The 23,682-nt window shown below is 34.7% G+C and overlaps 1 protein-coding gene across 7 annotated transcripts in view; it reads left to right on the top strand.

Annotated features, from left to right (window-relative positions):
- Positions 1-23,682, top strand: part of SCN1A (sodium voltage-gated channel alpha subunit 1) — an 80,395-nt gene that overhangs the window by 9,422 nt on the left and 47,291 nt on the right. The window contains exons 2-14 of one of the 7 annotated variants that reach the window (XM_087434948.1): positions 4,111-4,229; positions 6,343-6,432; positions 8,135-8,263; positions 9,973-10,064; positions 10,953-11,202; positions 14,075-14,140; positions 14,696-14,837; positions 15,498-15,704; positions 17,206-17,487; positions 18,707-19,054; positions 20,574-20,706; positions 21,747-21,985; positions 23,282-23,455. In XM_087434948.1, the coding sequence (XP_087291074.1) occupies positions 4,111-4,229; positions 6,343-6,432; positions 8,135-8,263; positions 9,973-10,064; positions 10,953-11,202; positions 14,075-14,140; positions 14,696-14,837; positions 15,498-15,704; positions 17,206-17,487; positions 18,707-19,054; positions 20,574-20,706; positions 21,747-21,985; positions 23,282-23,455 (2,271 nt within the window). Of the gene's footprint in view, positions 1-4,110; positions 4,230-6,342; positions 6,433-8,134; positions 8,264-9,972; positions 10,065-10,952; positions 11,223-14,074; positions 14,141-14,695; positions 14,838-15,497; positions 15,705-17,202; positions 17,488-18,706; positions 19,088-20,573; positions 20,707-21,746; positions 21,986-23,281; positions 23,456-23,682 lie in introns of all 7 variants that reach the window. The other 6 variants (XM_087434946.1, XM_087434950.1, XM_087434947.1 and 3 more) reach the window with 6 other exon arrangements.

The following is a 23,682-nucleotide window of genomic DNA, read 5'->3' as shown; positions in this document are numbered from 1 at the left end:
AACATGTAATATATGAACAGTTATATTCCTGCAAATGTATCTTTAAAGTAATATTTCATATATAAAATCTCATTTCTAATGCAGTCAAAATGCTATATTTTGAAATTTGTCCCAAGGCACAAAATTATTCACATATTAACATGATTTCATGAATTTCCTACAGCCTTCGGCTGTAAAGAAAAAGAATCCTGTTTCAAGGTAAATGCTACTGTATGAGACTTTTCTCCTCCACCACCAATTTTGAACTTTTTCTTTTCTATTGAAGTGACAATGCAATAAAAAAGAGTTGTGTTAATAAAATTTTTATTGAACAAATTACGTTTAAGATACTTTGCTATAATAAGCCATTCAATACATTCTCTTAAAAAGTCAATACTAAGCTATACACTTAGAAAGGGTTAAGATGGTAAATTTTATGTTATGTGTATTTTAGTACAATGAAAAATTTGGGGAAAAAAGTAAAAAATGGCACACATTTGAATAGTTCATAAATCTCATAAATCTTGATTTGCTTAAAGCTACATATTTGTTTATAGAATTGAAGGTATAGTAACATCTTGGCTAGTCTTTTAATTCTTTCTTTTTTGAGTCCTTTCTTATCTGTGAAATGGGGAAGGCAAGTATCTATATGTTTGAAAATGCTAGAGTTACTCGACTTATAAGTAAACAGTGTTCCCTTCTGACTCTCTTCTCTCTTCAATGCCATCAATACCAATTTTTGGGGAAACGTGTATCTGAGAGTCCTTGGGGGCAAATATCCTTTCACTAATTCTTAATACTTATAAACTAAATGTTTGGCTTCCTGGCTATGCAACTGTAAGAAGGATGGATACAGAAAGATGAGGAAACAGACATCAGATCAGGTGCAAATAGTAAACTTAAAGTTCCAAACAGAACTTACCAAATGACATAAAAATGGTAACATATTTAAGATTCTACATATGGGATTGTTCTATAAGGCTGCTTTATTGGAAGGCTATTTAAAATAAACACAGAAATAATTTAAAGTTTATTGAGACATTTATGAAGTTTGTTGGTGAGTATGTTTCAACCCCAGAAGAGCAGAGTCCTTACAGAAGAAATCCTCTGAAGCGATCACCTAACGCCGGCCCTAGTGTCAGCTTCCTAGGAGCTCTAGTAAGGATGCCTTGCCCATCTGTTTGTCTTGTGAAAAATTAAAGCAGACCAAACATTGTCGTGCAGTAAAACCTGATTAATTCCATTATAAATTCAAATGGCAAGCACTTACATATTGTATACATATTTCTTATAAAACGAAGTTAAAAAATAATTTTCCACACATTCTTTGAATTTTATAAATAAATAAAGGGAATATATCCTAAAATCAGTAAAAGTTTCCATTTAAGGCTCGAACAATTGAGAATTATGTCCATTTGCCTTCTACTGTTATGTCAGAGCATTAATTTCTCTATGTGAAAGGACTTTTAGATTTAGATTACTTATCAGCATCAGGGGTGCAGAAGTTCACCTTTCGTTCAGTTCACCTTGCTGAGCCCCAGCCCTTTGCACTGCCTTTTTGGGCCCCTCTCTGTTCAGTTTCTGAGTCTTGCTTCTTTTTCTTTTTAGTCCTCAAGGCAGAATTTTCCTTTGTCTCCAGCACCCTTTCTTTTGGGCCCTGCAACTTTGCCTTTTGCTCTATCACCCCTTCCTCCATCTTTTCTACTTTCTTCTTCCTTTGCTACTTCTGTGCATGGTTTGGGCTGGAGGGTGGCCATGGAGCCAGAGTCACGGGTGATCTCTTCTGCACATGGCCCCATCTCCTCAGGATGAGCCAGATTATTTTCCTTACCCACTGAGCTACAATCAGTACATCTTCAGCCGCCTCTCCCTAAAGCCCATAATGTAAGCCCCCGATAGATTATAACGTCTTCCTTGTTATCTCTATGTATCACTAGTATCCATTTCAAAATTAGGCTTCATTACTTGAAATGAGGAAATTCTTATTTTTAAAATATATATTCTACATTATATTTTTACTGGCTCTCCCACTCCTAGCCCACAACATTTCTATTAAGTTTTACTCAGCTTGATTTTGGAGAAGGGAAGCATATGCAGTAAGTTTGCAAGGTGGACCATAGTCAACCCTGCATTAGCTCACGTTGGGCCTTGCTGTGCCCTTGCATGAGTGTACTCCCTACAGTAAAGACATTTGCATTGCACAAGTCTGTTCACATTTCATGATGATCTCAGAATGTCATTTAGGGACAGGAGCACTGAATGAATCAGAGAAAAAAGGGGCAAAGTGTTGTAGACACAGGTGATTGCTCTTCTAGCAAGACAAGGTGAAACTCTCCCCTCCTACAAATGGACCTAGTGATAACAGTTTTCTTTGTATTCTGCACTCATAGTCATTCAAAGGTGAAAGAGAAAACATAGAGTCAAAGTGAGACTTAGAGCAATGCTTCTCAAACTCTCCTGTTGTGAAGGTGAGGTCACCATTCTTCTATAAAATACAATAAAATTAATTTCTAGAAAAGTGAAATGAAAAATGACCTACAAAATACACCCTTGTTTTGTTTTTCAAATTGTCTTACAAGTATCTAAACATTTACTCTCCGTATCTTGTCACGTCCAGACACAACGTGGACCAGCACCAGTTAGGAGACCACGCTTTCACAGTCCTGCTTTAGGGCACTTCTACACACACTGGATAGGAAGTGCTCTTTTCAAACAGCACCGCAGTAAATGTTTTGGAGTGGTTGCTCTACTTGAATTTAGAAAACCCAGAAGCTTGGGGGGAAAAATGAGAAATCTGTTAATGACCTGAAGACTAAATGTAGAGAATAAACCATTATCAAAGATTCATAGTAGAAAGTAAATGTCAAGTTACTGCTTGCTATGTTATAATGTGATCTACACAGATATGCATCCTAAGGTGATAAAACAGAACTTTTGAAAAATGGATGAATTTCAGTTAAAAAGGTTTGAAGTTTCCTTCCCGAGATAACCTTCTTCACAGAGAAAATGGCTTCCACACCCGCGGCTCTGTCTGATTATAAGTAAATGTTTTAAGAAACACTAAGTCTTGGGCCAGCCCCATGGCTTAGCGGTTAAGTGCGCGCACTCCGCTGCTGGCAGCCCCGGTTTGGATCCCAGGTGCGCACCGACGCACTGCTTCTCTGGCCATGCTGAGGCCGCGTCCCACATACAGCAACTAGAAGGATGTGCAGCTATGACATACAACTATCTACTGGGGCTTTGGGGGAAAAATAAATAAATAAAATAAAATAAAAAAAAGAAACACTAAGTCAGAATCCTTCATATGCTATGATATGTTGTTGTTTTATTTTTTTGTCTGCACACTGCTAATTGCTCTTAAATATATCTAATTTTTGGAATGCAATTCCATTTACATTCATGGATCCTAGGGTCTGCAGGGGCTTTGAGCTTTTCCTCTGTGCTAAGAAAGCACCACATGAGATAGGCAGTCAATTGGGATTAGAATTCAATGTGTCAGCTAACTCAGAAATCCCAATACAGAATTTAGCACTTCTGGTTAACGGATACTCTCCAGGGAACTTGGCTTCCAAAAATCAATTATTGGATTATATCCATCTAACCCAAGAGTGGGTTTGATGGTGTCTGTTTTTATTTCCTATTACAAATAAAGTGATAATGTTTATTCTATAAGCATAAATGGTCAAAGAATAGTTATTCCAAAAAAAGGGGATTAGTTCTGTTGAATGATTTTGCATTCTACAGGATTAATTCTCAAGATATTTGAATTGGGAAAGCTGAAATTGCTGTAGAAGGAATATAGTGTCTTAAGACTTTTAGAACAAAGTGAAATATGCACCCATTTAAGACTTTCATTTAATTCAGACATTTAAAATATTTAGAAAATAAGTAAATTCTCTTGGCCAAATGTCTTATGTACAATAAAATTGCAGGTAAGTATCAGGTAAAAGGTAAGTGATACCAGTGGATGTCCTGTCCAGTGTAGAAGAGATCCAGTGACAGTTTGTCTTCATGGTGCATATCCAAAGTTGCGACATTGGAATAATTCATTATGAAAAATAACACAAAGTAGGCAATAGAGTTTAAATGGTTTATACTTTTATACTTCTGTGTTGTGTTCCTATCTTACAGACTTTTATAGTATTGAATAAAGGGAAGGCCATCTTCCGGTTCAGTGCCACCTCTGCCCTGTACATTTTAACTCCCTTCAATCCTCTTAGGAAGATAGCTATTAAGATTTTGGTACATTCATATCCTTTTGAAGTGATCACTATTAACCATTTATACATAATCTATAAGTGCTTTGTAGCTAAATATAAAATTAAGTTGGGAAATGTCCATATTCTATGGCTTTTATCACTCATTTTGTTTCTTTTGTCATATAAACCCTATTTTTAAAGTTTATTAGTCACATAGATGTCACCGAAACTTACAAAGTCTTTAAAATTATATATATATATCTTTCAAATATATATTATATATCAAAGTCTTTAACATTTTATATATGTATCTTTCTGAAAAAACTTACATGTATTGAGTCCTACAAATCTAGTGTAAGATAGACATATTTATCTTTACCGTCTTTGTACAAAGTTTGTGATTATCTAGAATTTGCAGTGAATAATGATATAATAAAGAAATCTACTTCTAGAGCCAACTTTAGTCATATCTATATTATGAAGCATTTTACTATTTTAGAATAAACCTTTAAGCATATTTTCCATGGGCGAATGTCAGGGGGCTTTGGCCAAGACATAGCTAACTCTTGAACTTTCCTAATGATATCTGTGAAGGAAGTACTGAAATATTGGCTGAATTTCAAATTTAAGTCATTGAATTATGACGCTGCCATGCAAAACTGATTGCTTAGTAAAGACTCTGGAAGTTAATGAAAGAAGCTGAGATTATGTTTCCAAATGGGCTTTAGGGATTTGGCTTTGTGATTCCCATTGGTGTTAAAAAAGGACTCTGCAACTAAATTCATCTGTTCATTTTCATTGGCAAAAAACTTCATTTCTGATTATGTCTCATTTGATAGCTTTGGCAATAATATAGAAATAAGGCTGTAATTATCATAAACTCATATTGCTTGATTTAAAAAAAAAGATTCTAAAACTTAAAAGGTCATTCTATTTTTAAACTGATAGTGAGAGATTCCTTATATATGTATATATAGTATAGTATAAATATGCTATGGGATAAATATGCTCTTATTAAAATTAAAGATTTGAAACATAAAAATTATATGTTCAGAGTTTTTACATTTGTGGAGGTTTCCTTATCCTAGTTTGTGTTCCTAGTGCCATCATGTGGCCATTGATGAAAACTTTCTTTTTCACTTATGGAAAATTTTTGTTTTGGCAGTAAAATGTAGTGGAAAGAATATTGGATGTGAAGGCAGGAAACCTGTGTTCTAGTCCTTGGCCAAGTTATCTAATTTCTCTAGAGTTTAGACCTTATTCTATGATTTCTAAAATACAGTGATTAAACTAGTTGTATTTCAAGGTCCCTTTCAGCTCCATAATTCTGTTATGTCTTAGTTGTTTGTTTTAGCTAACACTTAGATCACATCTACCACTGTATAGGCCTGTTCCAAGTACTTCACTCAGATTAAATCATTTAATCTGCACCTCAAATTGATGAGGTCTATACTTGATTAGCTCCATTGTACAGAACTCAGTGGAGGCATAAGAAGATTCAGTGGCACAGAGAGGCTGAGTGACTTGCCCAAGATCACTTTTATGTTGAATTTTAGTTACATTCACGTCATGTTAAGTCCTGGCCTTCAAGAATATTCACTTTTAATCTTATCCAATGCTGCTGCACTTGTACAAACTCAGTCAAAATAGAGCAACCAGATACTTAGCAGCATATCATACTTTGACTACGTAAATTTTTTTATATATATTGAACTATATTATGTAACATGTATTTAAGAAATTACAATATCAAAGATATGTGCCTTCCTTAACAATTTACTCTTTTAATAACCTGAATTAGTTCAAGTCAATGCTCTTTGCTCAAAAACAGTACAACTCCAGATTGCACACGGTTTTCCCCTCAGAGTTCTCTGGGAGATAAATATATTGGTGTAATAATAGTAGCAAAAGCAACACTTTATACATATATAAAACTTTCTTATACATTATCTCATTTAATCTATACAACTGCTCCGTGAGGGTGATATTGTTACTCATGCTTTACAGATGACAAAACTGAAATTTAAAGAGATTAGATGACTTGCCCACAGTGTCTTGTCACTGAGGTTTGGCTAAACTGCACTTTGAGCTTTTCAGTTTAGCTTTATATAATATAATACATGGATTTAGATTTTCTTTTGTGTGTTCCTTAACAATAACCTACATTATTCAGCATGCTAATTATGTGCACTATTTTGACGAATTGTGTGTTTATGACAATGAGTAACCCTCCTGACTGGACAAAGAATGTAGAGTAAGTTCAACTTATATTTTAAACCACCTACACTATGTGAGTATATATATATATGTGTGCGTGTGTGTAGATATAAATATATAGATGTATAGACATATATCTATATCTATATCTATATATGTATTTAAGATTGTGAAACTATTTCTTAATGTACCTTCTAAATAAAACTGAAGAGCATTTTTATTAAAGCCATTTCTAGACACAATTACAAAGCAGGAAGACAATATTCATTGGCCCTCAGGGCTGTTGGTGTTGGATCTAATCTCTCTCCTTGACCTGTACTTAAGGGTTCTCAGAAGCCCATCATTCTTGGGCACTCACCACTTTTCATTTAGGATCTACGGTGGCCAAAGCAAATGTGATGAAAGCAATTGCAGAAAAGAGCCAATATGGTAGACCTTGGTTCCAGTTAAATTCCAGATGAATTCAGTGAAAAGAATTTAAAAAGGAATTTAAAAGGGCAGGTTATACATGCCATAAGAAAACAATGTTGAGCCTTACAAAGTTCCCACTTCAATCAGGCATGTCCACTTAGTGACAGGTCTATATCAGTTTCAAGTGTGGTCACCAAAAAATCTGATGAAAAAAATCCCCAAATTTGGGGTTTTCGAACTTGAGAATTCAGTAGATCGAGGGCTAAACTAACTGAAGTGAAAGTTCAGGTAGCGTTTTCAGGAACCGGGAGTGATACTAACTACATTGATGGGCTCTGTTCCAGGATACCTTTGAGTGCAGAGAGGCCAGATTTGTGATAACTGCTGCTGGGGCTGATCACACTGCCCGTGTTGTAACTACTATTGCTTTATGGCTACTGACCCTTAAAACAACCACCAGGGGCGTATTCCCAAGAGCCTCTTCCCTTCTTGGACACTTCCAGATTGCAGGCAATCAGAAAAGGGATAAAGATTCTGAAGGAAATAACAAAATTTATATACAAAGAATCCCTAAAGTATTGAAGTTAACATGCAAGGCCCACAGGTCTTCCATCACCCTAATTTCTGTGATTTTTTTCCTCCAATTTCTGAGTAGGAGATCAAAACTTTGGAAACATTTAAGTTTCTACTTAGAAACATCTAAATTTCTACTCATTTAAACTGTGTAGAAGCTTTAAACTTTGGAAACATCCGAGTTTCTGAATTAGCCCAATATTTTATTCTCAGTTAAATTTTCAGCTCTTATGACCCTAGAATTATCCACTTTGATGTTAACGAAGTCGTTTTTCCAAGTAAATTAACCTATCTTATCTTGTAGAAACGGAAAAACGTAAGACTTGCTAGTTTGTCAATGTTCTCTCATTCATAAAATATGATAAAAATTGAGTTTTTTTACTTTCTAAAGGAAAATCATTTTATGCTTCTGCAATATTATCGATTGGCTGCTCCATCATGTGAATGTACTGGATAATTCTCAAGAGGCTCTATTCATTTATGTCAATACCAAGTCATTTCAAACAGTAGCTACATAGACTTTATACAGCATCTATTTCTTACTCTGCTCTTAGGACACTTTAAAAACAATTCTTCATGTGTTAGGGAGTTGAATTTAAATTTAGAGCTATGTTTTATTTCCATGAAAAATTACATTAACCTGCTTAGATTCCTTTTTTAATATTCATCTATTCCACTGATAGAGTGATAAGAAATTGATATGCTATGAAAGAAAAGTATTACTTTATCCATTCTTTTTGGATGCTTGTCTCCAGGTATACCTTCACAGGAATATATACTTTTGAATCACTTATAAAAATTATTGCAAGGGGCTTCTGTTTAGAAGATTTTACTTTCCTTCGAGACCCATGGAACTGGCTCGACTTTACTGTCATTACATTTGCGTAAGTGCCTTTTTTGAAACTTCAAAAGAGAATATGGTTTGGCTTTCTTTGAATGCTTATGCTTTTAAAGAGTAAGCTTGCTGTAACTGTAGAATATTTTGGTTTGGTTTATACATTTAAGCTCCGGATTTTAATTTAGCACAACAGAGGTCAAAGTGGCATTTCACTTTGGCATAAAGGCTTTGCAGTAATTGAAATTATAACTGTCACATGTAACAAACATCTGTCAGCAAATTTCATACATGCTGCTTTTTCAACACACATACAGACATGCTAATATGAAAGCACAAGTGTATTCATAATGTAGCTGTGAAAACGGCTTTTAAATATTATAGCCATAAACAATTCCGCTGGCCCAACAAATTTTCATTGACCTTATCCATGTTGTACACTCTCCCTACCTTCTTTAGTAGAATAATAGAAAATAAGCCTCTACTAGCATCAAAAAATTCTGACAAATAAAACTAATAGAAACAAAGAAAGTATTTAATATATTATGTATTTAAATTATTTCATCTGCAAATTAATTTTTAAAACTTATAAACAGATGAACTCACTCTGTCTTTTCCTATTTCTCACCTGATTCCTTTTCTTCCTTCTTCTCTTGTTTCGCTTTATGACTTTCTTCATCTCTTTCTTTACCCTCAACATAAACCTTCTTATCCTTATCTTCCATCCAGACACTCTCAGTAGTATGTGCAATTTCTGCATCCCTGTCCTTTTTTTCTTCCTAGTGGTAAAACTCCCCCAAGGAAGGAGAGACTCGGAAAAGTAATAGAAGCCCATTCAGGAGCAGGCAAAATTAGATTGTGGAGGAAGGTGGACCAACACCACCTGCCCTCATCCTTCCTTCAGGGGCTGACTTTCTTGGCCTCTTACGGGTGTAATGAGGTGAAGAGAAGTGGAGCTGACATACTCAGCGTTCGCAATGCGGCTTGTCTCATCTTAATTCCATGTCTAGTCAGGATGAGCCAGTTCTTCACCATTCCTTCTGGCCGTAGTTCAAAAGAAGGCGTATTGGGACTACTGTTTTTTGAAAATAAAATAGCAGTAATGGCAAGGGCACCATTGGGCCACCATAAAATATTGTTCTTAATTTGCCTAACTTTCACTTCAGAGTATACTAGGAAAACCTTTTCATGTACAGATAGTCAGCAAGGCAATCTGCCTTTTCATGCCCAGATTTCTCTTGGATGATTTCATGCATTTTTTTTTCTAACTGAAACCCTGAAACTACAGCCAAGATTTAGTTTCTTTTTACTTAGTTCTCCTAAGTTACTCTGGAGATGTTGATTGTATTGCTTTCCAAAATGGCAACAAGATTGTATACTTTATGAATTTCATATCTAGTTAATGGCCTTAAATTATGTGAGTAAAGAAAACCATAGTGATAGCCTCTAATTTCTAAATTGCTAATTACAACATTACCATTTAAAATCGCTAAGGAGGTCTTTATAAAAGACCCAAGCAAATAATATAAATCTTGCTTAAATCTTGAATAACTCTGATTTAATTCTACAGGTATGTAACAGAATTTGTAAGCCTAGGCAATTTTTCAGCTCTTCGCACTTTCAGAGTCTTGAGAGCTTTGCAAACTATTTCTGTAATTCCAGGTAAGAAGTAATTAGTGTAACACATAAGGCTCCTTGCACCTACAGCTCTTTCTTTGTATCCTGTTATTGTGTTTGTGTGTGAACTCCCTATCACAGATACGTGACAGAGTTTGTGGACCTGGGCAATGTCTCAGCGTTGAGAACATTCAGAGTTCTCCGAGCACTGAAAACAATCTCAGTCATTCCAGGTGAGAGCGAGGTTAAACACCTGGGCTGATCCATTCTGTTTTTTCAGCAACAACGTCTTTGCTTGACGTTCAGCACTACAGAAAATTGGGAATCATAATAATCAAAATCATAATAATCAAAATCGAGTGTTTCACGGAAAATGATTCTTATTATTTGAACATAAGTTTTTATGTTTTTACAATTTTCATCAGCTTTGGGGTTTAACAATTCCTTGCATGAGACACTGTAATATGCGTTTGTATGATTTGCACTTAGAGATATCATTTTTTTCCTCCATGTCAGTTGTACCAAGGATTTGTTTTCTATTGAATGTACCAATCTGTAATTTCTTGTTCATTATAGGCATTAACGACTGTATATACGATGTAAATCTTAACATTGCTTAAAAAGACAAGGGAATAAGATAGCAAAGAATAGCATGAGTCTGCATGGAGGATTTATTTATCTTAAAGTGCAATTATACTCCAAACCAACTCCAGTTTTATAATAAAACCTTTCCTACTTATAAATAGGAACTTAAAAATATTTATTGAGGCAATTTGTTATAAAATTGACAACTGACCCTAATGAAAGTATGGGGCAAGTTTCATTAGCAAAAAGGAGAAATGCAAGACTCTTTCCTTAATAGGCTTCGTGAAGACCATAAACTGCTCATTATTTTCCCTCCACATAGTGAAATATGGATCTTCATTTCGTTGTTTGGATTATCTCGTTTCTGGAGTTCATCTCCATAAGCACTACAGCCGTCCATGAAGTGTTGCTTTTCTACCAGCATTGCAATCATTTTTGGACTTATGCATGATATCTATGTTTTCAAGAAAATTGTGTGAGGCTTTTGGTATTTCAGACATTCTAAGTCTTCGTAGTAATAACCTTCTTTCTTTCAGGCCTGAAGACTATCGTGGGGGCCCTGATCCAGTCGGTGAAGAAGCTCTCTGACGTCATGATCCTGACTGTGTTCTGTCTGAGCGTGTTTGCGCTGATTGGGCTGCAACTCTTCATGGGCAACCTGCGGAACAAATGTGTGCAGTGGCCGCCCACCAATGCCTCCCTGGAAGAACATAGTATAGAGAGGAATATAACTGTGAATTACAACGGCACACTTGTAAATGAAACTCTCATTGAGTTTGACTGGAAATCATATATTCAAGATTCAAGTAAGAATTACTGTTACATAGATTTATTTTTTCACTGTTGTTCTGCCTTCCATCTAGGCATGGAAAAAATTTTTTAACTGATCTCTTAACAAGTTGTGATCTCTTAATCACCTTGTCAATGGCTTGCATGTACATTTAATTATTTTATTGATAACTGTTCTAATTTTAACTCCTAAATGCCATTTTCTGTTGTATCATCATATGTAAGGCTGAAGAATTCAGCTAGAAAAATTTTCCTAGGTTCTTCAGTTGATGTACATTCTTCTCGTGGTGATTGAGACAATCAAATGACATAAATATTCGAAAACCCTTTGTAAACTCTAAATTACTATGCAAATGTAACTCATTAAACACTGATTACAGAGTGCCTTTTGTGTACCAGAAACTGTAGAGGACGCTGGGAAAATAATGGTGATGACACAAAGCTTGAGGGTGCTTATAGTTTAGTAGGTTATTTTTATTGTCATTTTATGGAAATCAAGTGAGACCTAAAGATAAACATTATTCTTATATTTGTAGGATAAGAATTCAAAGTGGTATTACATCAAAGAGAAGGAAATTAGAGTCAATCAAGCTTTAGGAGAGAGTAATAAAAAATGTCAGACAATTGGTGAAGTTATGGGAATCAGTTTACTTTTATTTCAAGAGTTTAGACAAAATAGTCAAATGTTTAAATAGTCTACTCTAGAAGGATCGAAAAATAACTGGCCTAATAGCCTTTCCCTTTTTAAAGTGACAATGAAAGTAAGTAAAATTTTCTCTCTTTTATTTAATATTAGTATCTGCCAGTAACAATATTTCAAAAGCAAAGAGAGTTAGAACATGATTCATGGGAAAGTGAATGTCCTTTTTAAAGAAAAATATTAAATATATAAAACTTAGACTCTAGACATGCCTAAATGTAGCTATATCTTTATTATTTTAAGGTGATGAGTAATCCTCAGGAAAAAATCAGAGAAGAAAGAAAACCTTCATAACTGGTTGTGTGAAACAAGTAGCGTTAGTCATAAAAGGTTACTGGTGGTTTGACTATTCTTAAAGTAATAATAGCATGATAAAAAAATCAGTGTCTTTTTATAGTTGCAGATGTGGAAAATACCTTGGTTGATACAGATTAACTCTTCCATGATATTAGGGATATGACAACAAATAATTTGCAAACAGTTGTAAATCTCTACATTAAGAAAAATGCCTTGATTAGGAAAAACACGTTAGAGCAATATATGAAATGTCCCTTATTCACTTTATATGATGCCAGTAAGTCCACTGCTGTCACTAACTCCCTGAAATCTGTTTGTTTTTTTAAATCTAAGATCAAGGAACTGACTATGAGGATGCCACTTAGGGTTTATTCTCTCTAGTGAAAATTTATTAGACTCTATTTTTCTTATATTCAAAGTAAAAGAAATAAAAAATATCTGAGGTCATTTTCAGCTCTAAAAATTTGTTTCTTATCATTTTCCCTAATAATATTCCATTTGTTGAAAAAGATTATTTTAAACCAATAGAAATATAAATAAAATGTCTTTGAAAGTAACAGAAAATTAAATTTATTAAAATTAAAGATAAACACTATGACAAAAAATTATATTTTCTTTAGGTTAAGCTTATACACCATTGAATTTAATGGACAAAACTTCACTTATAAATACCTGATATCAAAAATCCAACCAGAAACTATCATACTCCTTTCACTTTGTTTACTTTTAATTAAAAGTTAAGAAATTCTATCTTAATTTTCCTGTCTATGTTCAAAGAAGTAAAGACATTAGAAATAAAAATGATGTTTCCCATTATGTGTTTTTGTATTCCCATCAGACCTATGCATAGAATAAATTTCTTTGAAAATTTAGCATCTAGAAAATATTTATTCTTACAAAATCCAAAATTTTTCTTCTTAAAAAATCTTCTTACAAAAATGATTATTTAATTCCATGTGTTTCCTTTTGTCATCCTTTTACTTATTAAATAAACTTTATTGAAAGGCTACTAGGTCTCAAATACTAGTAACATGAAATAATTAGTGATGAGGCTTTCAAGAAGGAACAATATTTGTAAACAAATAATTATAATATAGGACAATGAATGTGATAATAATGGAAGCATATACATGTTACTGGTAGCACAGTAAGAAGAATTCTTAATTTTGCCAATCTTTAGTGAGAAGGAAGTAGAGAATATCAAGGGACAACTCACAGAAAAAGTGACACTTCCACTGCACATTGAAAGAATCTAAGGAAATTGCCAGAAACAGAAAGCTTTGAGATAATGTAATCTTCATCTGTAGTAATTATTTTAGCTTTAATATTTAAGATTATTTTTTATTTCATTTGTTTTAGTAGTTGACATGACTTATACAACTTTTATTATAAGCTACCTATGATATATTCTGGAAGCTTGTAGAATATAAATTATAATTAATTATTAAACATTTATAAGTAGTGTTAAAAAATATAGAAGACCAGAAAAGATAAAATCCCTTTATTCTGAAATATGTAGTTTTTTGAGAAACAAGAAATCCCTGTCATTTTTATCTGTTTTTACACAACGGAATTTTTATTTTTCATGAGAGTAGTGGAAAAACACTGATACCTTTTAAAGCATTATGTTAGTACCTATAATTATCACGAATTTTACATTCATAAAGAACAAATTCTTTGTACTATTAAGTATCCACTCCCCTTAATATAGTATCTAGTATTTGGAGGGAGAAGGGGCAAATACCTGTGTTGAATGAATTATATAATGCATTTAACATTACTCAGTGAACCCTAACCATAGGGCCTGATCTTCCTGTTCTCATTTTGCAATGTAATGCAAATGTTCATCATATGACTTTCTTTTTTCTAAACAGGATATCATTATTTTCTGGAGGGTTTTTTAGATGCACTACTATGTGGAAATAGCTCTGATGCAGGGTAAGCCAATAATTTGGGTGTGTTTGTGTGTGTGTGTGTGTGTGTATACACACACAGATATTTTTCTCTTTTTTTGTAGAAACTGACAGATAACAGCCAACTAACTTTATTCATACTAATTTGCTATAATTACGGTTACTTATATGGTGAGGGATTATTTAAATACTAGGCAAGATTTTGTGTGTCATAAAACAAGAAGTAATCCTTTAGCTCTAATCCTGTTTCCCTTTAGATGAATATATGTGAGCTACAAGTCAACTCTGGAGGCTCCATAGTAAAGAAAGTGAACTAGAGATATGTTAAAATGCTAATTATCAACAAAAATAGTTTTGTAAAATATTGTTAGAAATGCTGTTCAATATTTTAATGATGACATCAAGTGACTAGTAAAATTATGTGAAGTCAAAAAATGGGAAATTTATTGGTTACTTATCATACTTCTATCCCTTGAAGTAGCAAATCTTCCTGGCTACTTCAATGTTATAAGTATAGCATGCTACCGGAATAAAAACACAATAGAACTTCTTGTAATGCTTTCTTTTGCCCCATTTACAGCCAATGTCCAGAAGGATACATGTGTGTGAAAGCTGGTAGAAATCCCAATTATGGCTACACAAGCTTTGATACTTTCAGTTGGGCTTTTTTGTCCCTGTTCCGACTGATGACTCAGGACTTCTGGGAAAATCTTTACCAACTGGTGAGAACCTGAAGAGACACATACTGCCTTTAAGTAGAAGTATATAAGAAAACCAACTTAGTTATAAAATTCAAACCACAGCAAAATATGGTGGAAAGAGCAGAACTTGAAATCAGGAGATATGAGTTCCTTTATCCTGTTGATTATAACACATATTAAGCATAGTGATGCCGGGGATAGCAATTCTCTCTTATTTCCCCTGGGCTCAAAACGTATTTCCCACCCTACCCAGCCCAGATTCTCCCAAGCAGAATGCACATCTTCCTCTCAGCCCCATCTACCCCCTCAAGTATTATTACTCAGGTGGCAAGTGATGAAAATGAAGAAATAGATGTAGAAAGATAACTTTGGTCTCTTCCTTGACTTTTGTCAAAGACTCAGCTCTTTGATGGAAGTCTCCATGGTATTTTATCTGACTCTTATTTTATTCTTGATGAATCCAAGATTTCCCTCCTAGAGATCAGAATGTGAATGCATGAGTTAGGGGAGAAGGAAGAAGATGAGGTTAAAGAAATACACAGTCAAAGAGGTAGGAAGAGGTATGACCATCATAATTATTATTTATATCAGAGTCCTATAGACACACTGGTAAGGTAAGAGTTGAAGATACCAGTTAGTGAAATAATATTTAAAAAATAATTCTGATGTTCTTGTTTCCAGACATTACGAGCTGCTGGAAAAACATACATGATATTTTTTGTGCTAGTCATTTTCTTGGGCTCATTCTATCTGATAAATTTGATCCTGGCTGTGGTGGCCATGGCCTATGAGGAACAGAATCAGGCCACCTTGGAAGAGGCAGAACAAAAAGAGGCTGAATTTCAGCAGATGCTTGAACAGCTTAAAAAGCAACAGGAGGCAGCTCAGGTAAATTCACCAAATCAAATATTTTCTGTCTCATGGTATGATCCTTTTTTATTGTTTTGGTTGTTATAAAAATGCTGGAGAGAAAGTGAGAGACAGATAATTGTTTGACTGTACTTAGAAGCTGATAGTATGGGGGATTAGTAAAGATTCCTACATTTTGATCATCTATAGATCATTTAGTTTAATTATGCTAAGATGTTTACAATATTGACCACAATAGAATTCTCTCATGTTATTTTAATCATCTTAAGATTTTTAGAATAAAAGATAAAATGTGATTTTTGGGTCTTCTCAAGTAAGAAACTTTTATTGAATGAGTATACTGGTATTAGGAGAAAATCCTAAGAAATCGTCTTTTCTTAGGAAAAAATTTATTGATTAGTATATAAAAAGCTGTTCATCGGGTTCTTAGAAGATAGTCTATTTCTTTCTTTTATCAAAAATATGTTGGCTTGTAATGTGGTTGCTTAATTGTCTTTCTTACATAAATAAGAAAGTCATCAAATAATATAATATTCTCTGATACAGCAGTATCCAATAGGCATATGAAAGTCACCAATCTTATGGAGATCAGGTAACCTAAGGATTTTGTTCTTATACAGAGGTGTCGGTACTCATAGTACAATAAAATACCTCTCCTATCACTTCCATCTTTCCTTACTCTTTCTGTGTAGCATACAAACTCACTGTCTTTACTATAAAAGAAAGTTGTTTTGGGAATATTAACTTATTTGCAAGAGTCCCTGTATTGAGGGTACTCTGGAAAACATCAAAAGTGCCAACTTAGTACCAGTACCAGCTGTGATCAAAAAGCATTGTTTTCATTCCATGCCCACGTGGCCAGCAAGAACCAGTGCTGAATGGAAGAAGGTGGGGATGGTATTTGGAGAGCTGAACATCTTGTCTTGCCTAGCAGAAACTACTGGCCCTTTCTTCTCCAGTCTTCTCCATAGAGTATTGAGAAGGGGTGAGGAAGGGATTTTATCACCTTTGTAAATTTGATTGATAATATTTTAAGGCTATTGGACAGCCCAGTTTGAATAACTGGAGAGAGGACCTTGGCTCTTTGTCTCATTCCTCCTGCCTTTTGCTATGACCTCAAGTAACTCATCAGCTCTTCTCGCACGCTCCAGTTTCTTTCTCAGAGAAAAGAAGACAGCGATAATTAAATACCAATTTTAGGGTAAATCAAATTCCAAAAAGTAATATGAATTTATGTTCTTGTTGATGCCTGATTGATCCTTTTGAAATTGTGGTCTGTAAAGCATAATACAAACATAGTAAATGTTAGCACAGAGAAAACCAAATTAACTCTGAAAGCCTTCAATAGGTGGAAGGAAAAAAAATTCCCTCTTATACTTGCAGAACTTCTTCTATGTAAGGTCAGCTTGAGACAGCCAAATGGATTTTTTAAAATGCCACGCAAATACTTGAGCCATTTTTTAAAAAGATAAAGTCTTCCCTAGTGCCACGCTAAAACCATTTCTCCTCAATGTAGCAGGCAGCAGCTGTAACCACCTCCGAGCATTCCAGAGAACCCAGTGCAGCAGGTGGGCTCTCAGACAGCTCATCCGAAGTCTCCAAGTTGAGTTCCAAGAGTGCTAAGGAAAGAAGAAATCGGCGAAAGAAAAGAAAACAGAAAGAGCAGTCTGGTGGAGAAGAGAAAGATGAGGATGAATTCCACAAATCTGAATCTGAAGACAGCATCCGGAGGAAAGGGTTTCGCTTCTCTATCGAAGGGAATCGGTTGACGTATGAAAAGAGGTACTCCTCCCCACACCAGGTATGGCACTGCTGAGTTCAGTGATGCGTAGATGAAAATGAGAATGCTGAGGAGAGGGGGAGAATTAAGTGGGACTTAGGAATTTTCATCAACTGAATTGACTGTTATGTTTATTATATTTAAACCTATCTTTTCTTCACATAGTTATGAGAAAATTTTACTCCGCATATTTGTAAGTCTACGGCTTGGTGTAGTTGAGATAACACTGGGTTGAAAGTCAGGAGTCCTGGATTCTCATCCTGATACTGTCTGCTGGTACTTGTAACTAATGACATTTAATCCCTCTGGTCCTCAGCCTGTTTAATGAAAAACAATGTGGATATTGGGCTAGCTGATCAGCAATGTTTTTTTGGTTATTTTATGTTGTTTTTTTCCCCTAACTTCTTTTTGTGTGTGTGAGGAAGACCAGCCCTGAGCTAACATCCATTGCCAATCCTCCTATTTTTGCTGAGGAAGACTGGCGCAGGGCTAACATTCGTACCCATCTTCCTCTACTTTATATGGGACGCCGCCACAGCATGACTTGACAAGCGGTGCGGCGGTGCGCACCTGGGATCCGAACCTGCGAACCCTGGGCCACAGAAACAGAGCATGCGCACTTCACTGCTGGGCCACCGGGCCGGCCCCATCCCCTAACTTCTTTATAAACCATCATTCATGCTTCTGAAAATATTAGTCATGGTGTATTTTATCGAAAAGCACATTGCTCTGAATTTCAGAAATCTTAACTTGGAGTTCCAACAATACTGTACCTTATAGATGAAACAGGAATAATAATTAATTTAAAGTGATTTTAGAAAGATGAGCTAAAACAATTTGTGAAAAGTGTTGTCCCTGAAAGGAAAAAGCAATGAAAACAACTTGGCCTTGTTAAGGTCATGCTGCTGATGTTTATCGAATGTTTACAATGTCCATAGTAATGTACTAAGAATGTTTCCTTTTGAACTTGAAAAATGGTGGTTCAAGGTTTTGTTTTTTCACTATCTTAAAGTTGCCATCTATCTCCCCGTTCGTTAATCTCAAGAACTAGAAACCTTCTCTTATAAAACTAATTTAATTTAATCTGCATGCACATAAAATGAGAATGTTAAAATGAATGAATCACATTCTATTATGAATGCTGAAATCTCCTTCAACTTAATCTTGCAAAATAAAAGCACATTTCAAATGGCTATATTAATATGATTTTACATTTTTTTTTTTGGTTTCACACTTTTAGTCTTTGTTGAGCATACGGGGCTCCCTATTTTCGCCAAGGCGAAATAGCAGAACAAGTCTTTTCAGCTTTAGAGGGCGAGCAAAGGATATGGGATCAGAGAATGATTTTGCTGATGATGAGCACAGCACCTTTGAGGATAATGAGAGCCGGAGAGACTCCTTATTTGTGCCCCGACGACATGGAGAGCGACGCAACAGTAACCTAAGTCAGACCAGTAGGTCGTCCCGGATGCTGGCAGTGTTTCCAGCGAATGGGAAGATGCACAGCACTGTGGATTGCAATGGTGTGGTTTCCTTGGTTGGTGGACCTTCGGTTCCTACATCGCCTGTTGGACAGCTTCTGCCAGAGGTGATAATAGATAAGCCAGCTACTGATGACAATGTAAGGAAGTTTTAAATAGTTCAGGCATGGCTGGCCCATTATTGCTGCACCGGCCAGTGTTTCTACAGAATGGAACCCCTTGAGAATGATTCCTGGTTGGTCAAGCTGTGAATGCACCTGCATCTTGTAATACCTTTAATAGACTAACCAACTAAAACTTAAAGCCTCAACACTCTTTTGCATAACACCTGAATGCATTTACTTATTAAACATGCTAAGGATAAATGAGATATAATCATAAATGACCGCCTCCAGTTGGGAGGATTTGCTATATACCCATGCTGAACTTAGATAGCAAGACATCCTCTAAAGACTTGGTATAAAAGTAAATGAATGATTCCTATGTTTAAGTGTAAAGGGTGTATAATAAATCTTTCCAACAAATTCTTCAATAGAGCTCTGCTTTAGTTTAGAAGATTTTCAAGAACACTGTGCTTAGATAGCTTCATTGTTATCTTAAAATTTCTAGTACTCATATGAGTTTTACTAAAAAAAAAATGCTGATATAGGTCTTCTCAAAACTAATCTAAATGAAGACACACAAATAAATTATTAATACAGACAGATAAAAGAATTGTCTGTGTACAAATGTATGTTATGCGTTTGTGAATGTATACCCAGATGAGAAATTTCCTGACACATGCTGGCTCTTTTTAGACTGTTAACTCACTTGGAAATATATCAGCATGATGAGGCATGACTGACAGGTCAGCATTAGATGACTTATTGCTTTGGTACCCTGGATGAAACTGTTGCCCATGCAGCATGTGTGTTTTTTTTCAACCTATAGTTTATGTTGTCAATGACCGTGTATGTCTTTTTTTTTTTTTTTTTTTTTTTTTATAAAATAAACTTTTTATTTTAGAATAGTTTTAGGTTTACAGAAGAGTTGGGAAGATAGTACAGATTTCACATCTGTCCAACATCTAGTTTTCCTGATTATTAACATCTTATATTAGTATGGTACATTTGTTACAATGAACCAATATTGATACATTAATATTAACTAAAGTCTATACTTTATTCAGATTTCCGTGTATGTCTTGTGTCCAGCAAATGAGATGGTAGCTATGTGTGTTGTAATCATTTGTATATCTTTAAAAACAAATGGCTACCTTCTCAAAATAAAATGCCTTGGTCATTTATGTGACTTTTCAAGTTACTAGTTTTTTCCTATTAGTTCAGAAATAAGGATAACCATTAAATGTGTCTCTCAAGAGATTTATGTACTCTATCAAAATTATATTATGTCTCATAAAATTGTGAAATCAGAGGGTAAAAAAGCTGTTGCTGCTGTATGACTAAATGGTTAACAGTTTGGACATTCCAGGTTAATGATACAATAAGTCAGCAATATCTGCCATCACCAATTAAATATGAAAGTGCATGATGCATGTGTTTCATGAAATTCACTATATCACATTTGGTTGTTTGCTTATCATATTGCTCAAATTAATCATTTAATACATTAGCATTTTCTTTACAGGGAACAACCACTGAAACTGAAATGAGAAAGAGAAGATCAAGTTCTTTCCATGTTTCCATGGACTTTCTAGAAGATCCTTCCCAAAGGCAGAGAGCAATGAGTATAGCCAGCATTTTAACAAATACAGTGGAAGGTTTGTAACAAATTCCATTTCCATTTCAATTATTTTCACTAAACTTATATTGACTCATTTGCAACAAATATCTCTATTTGAGTTGGAAACAGTGCACTTCAAAGAGAGTATAATAGGTCTTATTTAAGTTATTTGTTATACCCACTCATATATTCTAGAAGCTTTAAAAAGTTACTTAAACTCAATGATATTGGAACTCTAAAGAATGTTTTCCAGGGACCGGCCCGGTGGCATAGCGATTAAGTGCGCTCGCACTCTGCTGCAGCGGCCCGAGGGTTTACAGGTTCAGATCCCAGGCGCACACCGATGCACCGCTTGTCAAGCCATACTGTGGCAGCATCCCATATAAAGTAGAGGAAGATGGGCATGGATGTTAGCTCAGGGCTAATCTTCCTCACAAAAAAAAAAAAAGAGTGTTTTCTTGTGTGTGGCAATGCCTTAAAAATGCAGAATAAAGTGTTTCTCTTAGGGGTTTTTAATTCTGTTGGTCATAGTGACCCTCTCTTCTGTTCCACTTGGTTTAGGATTTCCAACATCATCCTAAATACTCTCCAGATTGGAGGCTAGGAGTAGGTCATTTTTGCAAAATAAAAACAAACTAAAAAGATGATTCGTGGTTCACACTGATCCCTACCCTGTTTCTTATAGCCTGAGGATGGCAGCTTAGCCAGACATTAACATAGGATTACACACAATATCTACAGTACCCCAACCCCTATTCCAATTAAGACTTCATTTAAAAGACCATTCGCTTAATATAAGGCCAAGTGCTGGGCCACATTATCAATGCATAGGAGAAAAAAACTATTTTTTTCTACCTCTGCTCTATATGTATGTCTGAAGAAATATCTTTGGGAGTCTAAAGAGTAAATTCTATACTTTTTTTTTTTCAAGTACAAAAGAGGTTGACTCTGTAGCAAATAGAAATGTGCTGATTATTAAAAAGAAGTCCAGTGGATCTGAGATAAATACATATATATGTATATAAAATATATCTTCTGGTGCTTGTTCTTTTTTTTTTTTTTTTTTTTTAAATCTAGAACTGGAAGAATCCAGACAGAAATGCCCACCCTGTTGGTATAAATTTTCCAACATATTCTTAATCTGGGACTGTTCACCATATTGGTTAAAAGTGAAACATATTGTCAACTTGGTTGTGATGGACCCATTTGTGGACCTGGCCATCACCATCTGTATTGTCTTAAATACTCTTTTCATGGCCATGGAGCACTATCCCATGACAGAACATTTCAATAATGTGCTTACAGTAGGAAACTTGGTAAGCATATTGGAAGGTAAATGTGTTCAGTCTTCAAATTTTGTGTTTGAGAAACTGTTTACATTTAATCACTCATAGCGGTCTTTCCACCACCCTTCCTGCATCCTGGCTCCCAAAAGATGGGAATTACATCTAGCTGGCTATACCATACCTTTTGTTAAAAATAATGGCCCTAACGTCAAAGCAAAAACTGAGGACAGTAATAGGCATAGGCCTACAGTACTACTTGAAAAGTCAATATTGATATTTACACCTTTTTCAAGGTGCAGAAGCAGTTCAGAGTTTAAGGGCACGGTTTCTCTACCTATAGAAGGCTAGCATAAAGTTGTAGATCTTTTTATCTTGCTTAGTCATCATCATTATAAGCAATAATTTAACAACTCAAAAATGTCTCCAGCTTTTCCACTTCTGGGATCCAGGTAGGACATGTATTGTTTCATCCATCTATTCTATATCAAAATCATAAAACATTGAAAACCTCAGTACATTTTGTGTATCATATGGTTAACAAGGCCATTTTTGGTGAAGGATGCCACTTAATTTTTTCTTTTCTGTACTTAAAAAACATAAATTATTAAAGTGTTTGTCAATTAACTCAACTTAGGAATATTAGCTTTTATTTGCTGAAAGGAAGAGGTCTCTAAACTAATGTATCCATTTGCCATAATATTTGTTTTAATGTTTAGGATTTTTGGTGGTAACATCCTGCATTGGAGTAGTTATATTTTTTAAACTTTTCAAAAATTTTATATGGAAATAAATTTATTTTTTTATGTGCATAATGAATTGATAATAGTAATGCATATATTATAATAATAGATATACATGTATAATAACTGTATCTGATTTGAGGGAAATAAGAATAAGCCTATAGATAAATAAAACTGTTCATGGGCAAAATCTTGTCAGTGCCTGTGCTATATAAAGCCTGAAGGAAAAGGCAGTTTAATGTAATGTAATTAACATTGGTTAAAAATAGATTTGCACTCAAATCCTAGTTTTGCCGTTTTCTAGCCGTATGATTATTGGACAAGTCATTGTGCTCATCTGAAGATCTGTTTCCTCATCGGTGAAGTAATAGTTATAATATCTGCATTAGCTGCTTAATAAAATTCTGTTAGGAGAAAAAGCAATAATGTATATGAGAGACTTTTAACTATAAATTACTGTACAAATGTAAGCTAGTAATAGAATCATGGGGAAAGTAGCATAAATATTTTGTTCTAAAAGCAAACACTATGTCATTCTACTTTATCATTATCTGATGGAATTAGAGTGATTTTGTTTTGATCTTAGGTTTTCACTGGGATCTTTACAGCAGAAATGTTTCTGAAAATTATTGCCATGGATCCTTACTATTATTTCCAAGAAGGCTGGAATATCTTTGATGGTTTTATTGTGACGCTTAGCCTGGTAGAACTTGGCCTCGCCAATGTGGAAGGATTATCAGTTCTTCGTTCATTCCGATTGGTAAAAAACAAGAAAAAAACAGCAATATAAACAAAAATCTTTCCAACAATCAGAGTCCTTGCGTAGTACTGTCGTAGGTTTTACCACATGACCATTAAGTTTTTGTAACATTTGCATTGTCAAAAACTGTCCCTAAATAGATAAAATTATTCCCACATAGAAATTCCCGTTTAGAAAAACCTTTATTCCAAAGAGCATAGTCAGGTAAAGTTTAATATATTACTCAG

This window comes from Ceratotherium simum, chromosome 9 (genome assembly GCF_057802395.1).
Source record: "Ceratotherium simum simum isolate JZ-2026a chromosome 9, ASM5780239v1, whole genome shotgun sequence".
NCBI lineage: Eukaryota > Metazoa > Chordata > Mammalia > Perissodactyla > Rhinocerotidae > Ceratotherium > Ceratotherium simum.
Note: the sequence above shows the minus strand (reverse complement) of the source record. Positions and strands in the feature narration are given on the sequence as shown.